This window comes from Oncorhynchus gorbuscha, unplaced genomic scaffold (genome assembly GCF_021184085.1).
Source record: "Oncorhynchus gorbuscha isolate QuinsamMale2020 ecotype Even-year unplaced genomic scaffold, OgorEven_v1.0 Un_scaffold_370, whole genome shotgun sequence".
Classification (NCBI taxonomy): Eukaryota; Metazoa; Chordata; class Actinopteri; order Salmoniformes; family Salmonidae; genus Oncorhynchus; species Oncorhynchus gorbuscha.
Window position 1 is genome coordinate 469,696 of NW_025745222.1, and position 7,030 is coordinate 476,725.

At 37.0% G+C, this 7,030-nt stretch overlaps 1 protein-coding gene across 1 annotated transcript in view; it reads right to left on the minus strand.

The window, feature by feature from the left end:
* The window catches only part of LOC124018011 (WD repeat-containing protein 19-like), a 105,651-nt gene extending 101,583 nt beyond the window's left edge, over positions 1 to 4,068 (minus strand). The window contains exons 1-2 of the mRNA XM_046333265.1: positions 3,946 to 4,068; positions 3,109 to 3,200 (exon numbers count right to left, since the gene is read on the minus strand). Of these exons, the coding sequence (XP_046189221.1) occupies positions 3,109 to 3,200; positions 3,946 to 3,951 (98 nt within the window). The 5' untranslated portion in view covers positions 3,952 to 4,068. The remainder of the gene's footprint in view (positions 1 to 3,108; positions 3,201 to 3,945) is intronic.
* Between the last annotated feature and the right edge of the window lie 2,962 nt (positions 4,069 to 7,030).

Here is a 7,030-nt window from a genome sequence, read left to right on the forward strand (position 1 = left end):
ATAGAACAGAACTGAATAGAACAGAACTGAATAGAACAGAATAAAATAGAACAGAACTGAATAGAACAGAACTGAATAGAACAGAACTGAATAGAACAGAACTGAAAAGAACAGAACTGAATAGAACAGAACTGAATAGAACAGAATAAAATAGAACAGAACTGAATAGAACAGAATAAAATAGAACAGAACTGAATAGAACAGAACTGAATAGAACAGAACTGAATAGAACAGAACTGAATAGAACAGAATAAAATAGAACAGAACTGAATAGAACAGAACTGAATAGAACAGAACTGAATAGAACAGAACTGAAAAGAACAGAACTGAATAGAACAGAACTGAATAGAACAGAATAAAATAGAACAGAACTGAATAGAACAGAATAAAATAGAACAGAACTGAATAGAACAGAACTGAATAGAACAGAATAAAATAGAACAGAACTGAATAGAACAGAACTGAATAGAACAGAACTGAATAGAACAGAACTGAAAAGAACAGAACTGAATAGAACAGAACTGAATAGAACAGAACTGAATAGAACAGAACTGAATAGAACAGAATAAAATAGAACAGAATAAAATAGAACAGAACTGAATAGAACAGAACTGAATAGAACAGAATAAAATAGAACAGAATAAAATAGAACAGAATAAAATAGAACAGAACTGAATAGAACAGAACTGAATAGAACAGAACTGAATAGAACAGAATAAAATAGAACAGAACTGAATAGAACAGAATAAAATAGAACAGAACTGAATAGAACAGAACTGAATAGAACAGAATAAAATAGAACAGAACTGAATAGAACAGAACTGAATAGAACAGAACTGAATAGAACAGAACTGAAAAGAACAGAACTGAATAGAACAGAACTGAATAGAACAGAACTGAATAGAACAGAACTGAATAGAACAGAACTGAATATAACAGAACTGAATAGAACAGAACTGAATAGAACAGAACTGAATAGAACAGAATAAAATAGAACAGAACTGAATAGAACAGAACTGAATAGAACAGAACTGAATAGAACAGAACTGAATAGAACAGAACTGAATAGAGCAGAACTGAATAGAACAGAATAAAATAGAACAGAACTGAATAGAACAGAACTGAATAGAACAGAACTGAATAGAACAGAACTGAATAGAGCAGAACAGAACTGAATAGAACAGAATAAAATAGAACAGAACTGAATAGAACAGAATAAAATAGAACAGAACTGAATAGAACAGAATAAAATAGAACAGAACTGAATAGAACAGAACTGAATAGAACAGAACTGAATAGAACAGAACTGAATAGAACAGAACTGAATAGAACAGAACTGAATAGAACAGAATAAAATAGAACAGAACTGAATAGAACAGAATAAAATAGAACAGAACTGAATAGAACAGAACTGAATAGAACAGAACTGAATAGAGCAGAACTGAATAGAACAGAATAAAATAGAACAGAACTGAATAGAACAGAACTGAATAGAACAGAACTGAATAGAACAGAACTGAATAGAACAGAATAAAATAGAACAGAACTGAATAGAACAGAACTGAATAGAACAGAACTGAATAGAACAGAATAAAATAGAACAGAACTCAATAGAACAGAACTGAATAGAACAGAACTGAATAGAACAGAACTGAATAGAGCAGAACTGAATAGAACAGAACTGAATAGAACAGAACTGAATAGAACAGAACTGAATAGAACAGAACTGAATAGAACAGAATAAAATAGAACAGAACTGAATAGAACAGAATAAAATAGAACAGAACTGAATAGAACAGAACTGAATAGAACAGAACTGAATAGAACAGAACTGAATAGAACAGAACTGAATAGAACAGAATAAAATAGAACAGAACTGAATAGAACAGAACTGAATAGAGCAGAACTGAATAGAACAGAATAAAATAGAACAGAACTGAATAGAACAGAACTGAATAGAACAGAACTGAATAGAACAGAACTGAATAGAGCAGAACAGAACTGAATAGAACAACTGTCTTGTCCAATATGGGCATTGGTGTCCCAGTGATGGGTACCAGACCCCAAACTAATGAATACCGACTGGTATTATATTAATAGATATAACAGGTAGCTCTAGCTCTGGTCCAGGTGAATACAGACTGGTATTATATTCATAGATATAACAGGTAGCTCTGGTCCAGGTGAATACAGACTGGTATTATATTAATAGATATAACAGGTAGCTCTGGTCCAGGTGAATACAGACTGGTATTATATTAATAGATATAACAGGTAGCTCTGGTCCAGGTGAATAGAGACTGGTATTATATTAATAGATATAACAGGTAGCTCTGGTCCAGGTGAATACAGACTGGTATTATATTAATAGATATAACAGGTAGCTCTGGTCCAGGTGAATACAGACTGGTATTATATTATATAACAGGTTAATACAGACTGGTATTAACAGGTAGCTCTGGTCCAGGTGAATACAGACTGGTATTATATTAATAGATATAACAGGTAGCTCTGGTCCAGGTGAATACAGACTGGTATTATATTAATAGATATAACAGGTAGCTCTGGTCCAGGTGAATACAGACTGGTATTATATTAATAGATATAACAGGTAGCTCTGGTCCAGGTGAATACAGACTGGTATTACATTAATAGATATAACAGGTAGCTCTGGTCCAGGTGAATACAGACTGGTATTATATTAATAGATATAACAGGTAGCTCTGGTCCAGGTGAATACAGACTGGTATTATATTAATAGATATAACAGGTAGCTCTGGTCCAGGTGAATACAGACTGGTATTATATTAATAGATATAACAGGTAGCTCTGGTCCAGGTGAATACAGACTGGTATTATATTAATAGATATAACAGGTAGCTCTGGTCAAGGGGAATACAGACTGGTATTATAATTATATTTAACAAGACAAGACTTTTATAACATGTATGTTGAAGACCTGCACTAAACGCCCTGGACCAGGAGTTTTACACCATAATAACATGTATGATGAAGACCTGCACTAAACCCCCTGGACCAGGAGTTTTACACCATAATAACATGTATGTTGAAGACCTGACAACAGCAACCATCAGAGCAACAACTCACCCTGCGACAGCGATGTAGTTCCCCAGGGTCTTCTGCCATTTGTACTGGAGACAGGACCCCAACCAAGCTCTGTCTGTGAGGGTGAAGACACGCTGCAGGGAGAGAGAGAGAGAAGAGAAGAGAGAGAGAGAGAGAGAGAGAGAGAGAGAGAGAGAGAGAGAGAGAGAGAGAGAGAGAGAGCGAGAGAGAGAGACAGAGAGGGACAGAGAGGGAGAGAGACAGAGAGGGAGAGAGACAGAGAGAGGGAGAGACAGAGAGAGGGAGAGAGACAGCGAGGGAGAGAGACAGAGAGAGAGAGAGACAGAGAGAGAGACAGAGAGGGAGACAGAGAGGGAGACAGAGAGAGACAGACAGAGAGAGAGAAGGAATAATTTGGTCTAGTGGGTAACGTTAAAGAACTTATCATCAGTAGAAACAATAGAGCGTTCTCCCCGCCTGTTTCAGTAAAAATCAGAGGGGAAGCTCCAGGATAGAGTTGGTGAAACCCTGGTCTACAGAACATACAACCACCCCCAGCCTGGGTACGAATCCCGACTCCACCGTACAGGTACGTCCCTCTTATCGCTGTATTTTCCCCACTCAAGTCTGCTACCGATATCCCCTGTCCCAATAAAGGGAGATAGTTTGTAACAGGTGGTTTGACTTGGTGCAAATGATTAGTTAGCCAAGAAGTAGCTTTTACTGGTAACGTTAGCTAGCTAGCCAGCTAACATTAGCAACATTTGGGTTCGGGGACACAACTTAAATATAAACGCGTAGATAATTGAAATACCCGGTTTAAGGAAGTATATACAGATATTATATAACTATACCCGTGTTGTTTCAAGGCAACAATACCTTCATTTTTGTAGAGCGTTTTAGTCTTGAGTAAATCTTCACCAAAGCATCGCTGCAAATTCGTGTCCGTATCCCAGAATGCTTCACTCCTCAGCGTCCGCATATCCAACGAGGCGATGTCATGGCAACAGCCAATGAGCGCCGCTCTGGAGCGTCTTCCTGTTTGGACCAGCAGATGTCAGTCAAATACCGGTGTTTCACTTACAAACATGGGGTCTTCACAAAATATTTGTACCTGTTTTGAATATTATTCCACATTTTGTTGTTTTATAGCCAGACTTCAAAATTGATTTACATGTATCAGCTCAGCCATACACACACACACACAATACCCCCTTTATAATTACATATTGAAAATGAAATACAGATCTCATTTACAACCAAATGTATTCCTCACATGCTTCGTAAAGCAACAGGTGTAGAATAACAGTGAAATGCTTACTTAGTCTGTTTTACGAAGCATATGAAAAATAGCATTTGATTTGATTTAATCATTAGTTACACTTGTAATACAAATAATATAACTGAGAAACAGGCTCAAAATGTTGATATGTGGACAACAATGCAGAGAGAAAGAAATTAGAAAAATAATACTACAAGTTATAATACACAATGAGTGTATAACATGGCTATTACAGGGAGTACCAGGTAATAACATGGCTATATATACGGAGTACCAGGTAATAACATGGCTATATACAGGAGTACCAGGTAATAACATGGCTATATACAGGGGTACCAGGTAATAACATGGCTATATACAGGAGTACCAGGTAATAACATGGCTATATACAGGGGTACCAGGTAATAACATGGCTATATACACGGGGTACCAGGTAATAACATGGCTATATACAGGGAGTACCAGGTAATAACATGGCTATATACAGGGAGTACCAGGTAATAACATGGTTATATACAGGGAGGTAATAACATGGCTATATACAGGGAGGTAATAACATGGTTATATACAGGGAGTACCAGGTAATAACATGGCTATATACACGGGGTACCAGGTAATAACATGGTTATATACAGGGAGGTAATAACATGGCTATATACAGGGAGTACCAGGTAATAACATGGCTATATACAGGAGTACCAGGTAATAACATGGTTATATACAGGGAGGGTAATAACATGGCTATATACAGGGAGGTAATAACATGGTTATATACAGGGTACCAGGTAATAACATGGCTATATACAGGGGTACCAGGTAATAACATGGTTATATACAGGAGGTAATAACATGGCTATATACAGGGTACCAGGTAATAACATGGTTATATACAGGAGGTAATAACATGGTTATATACAGGGAGGTAATAACATGGTTATATACAGGAGGTAATAACATGGCTATATACAGGAGTACCAGGTAATAACATGGCTATATACAGGGAGTACCAGGTAATAACATGGCTATATACACGGGGTACCAGGTAATAACATGGCTATATACAGGGAGTACCAGGTAATAACATGGTTATATACAGGGAGGTAATAACATGGTTATATACAGGGAGGTAATAACATGGTTATATAAAGGGAGGTAATAACATGGCTATATACAGGGAGTACCAGGTAATAACATGGCTATATACACGGGGTACCAGGTAATAACATGGCTATATACAGGGAGTACCAGGTAATAACATGGTTATATACAGGGAGGTAATAACATGGTTATATACAGGGAGGTAATAACATGGTTATATACAGGGAGGTAATAACATGGCTATATACACGGGGTACCAGGTAATAACATGGCTATATACAGGGAGGTAATAACATGGTTATATACAGGGAGGTAATAACATGGTTATATACAGGGAGGTAATAACATGGTTATATACAGGGAGGTAATAACATGGCTATATACACGGGGTACCAGGTAATAACATGGCTATATACAGGGAGTACCAGGCAATAACATGGTTATATACAGGGAGGTAATAACATGGCTATATACAGGGGTACCAGGTAATAACATGGCTATATACAGGAGTACCAGGTAATAACATGGCTATATACTGAAGGTAGGATAGATAATAACATGTATATAGCAGGGAGTACCAGGTAATAACATGGCTATATACAGTAACAGGTACCAGGTAGGATAACATGGCTATATACAGGGAGTACCAGGTAATAACATGGTTATATACAGGGTAGGTAATAACATGGTTATATACAGGAGGTAATAACATGGTTATATACAGGGAGGTAATAACATGACTATATACACGGTACCAGGTAATAACATGGCTATATACACGGGGTACCAGGTAATAACATGGCTATATACAGGAGGTAATACCATGGTTATATACAGGGAGGTAATAACATGGTTATATACAGGGAGGTAATAACATGGTTATATACAGGAGGTAATAACATGGCTATATACACGGGGTACCAGGTAATAACATGGCTATATACAGGAGTACCAGGTAATAACATGGTTATATACAGGAGAATAACATGGCTATACTACAGGGGTACCAGGTAATAACATGGCTATATACAGGGAGTACCAGGTAAAAACATGGTTATATACAGGGAGGTAATAACATGGTTATATACAGGGAGGTAATAACATGGCTATAACAGGGAGTACCAGGTAATAACATGATATATACAGGAGTACAGGTAATAACATGTATATACAGGGGTAAAGGTAATAACATGGCTATATACAGGGTGTACCAGGTAATAACATGGCTATATACACTGGGTAGGAGGTAACTGTTTGGCTATATTTAACAGGAGGTAATAACATGGTTATATACAGGGCAGGTAATAACATGGTTATATACAGGGAGGTAATAACATGGTTATATACAGGAGGTAATAACATGGCTATATACAGGGAGGTAATAACATGTCTATATACAGGGAGGTAATAACATGTCTATATACACGGGGTACCAGTACTGAGTTGATGTGGAGGGTACTAGGTAATAACATGGCTATATACACGGGGTACCAGTACTGAGTTGATGTGGAGGGGTACTAGGTAATAACATGGCTATATACAGGGGTACCAGTACTGAGTCATATACAGGGGTACTAGGTAATA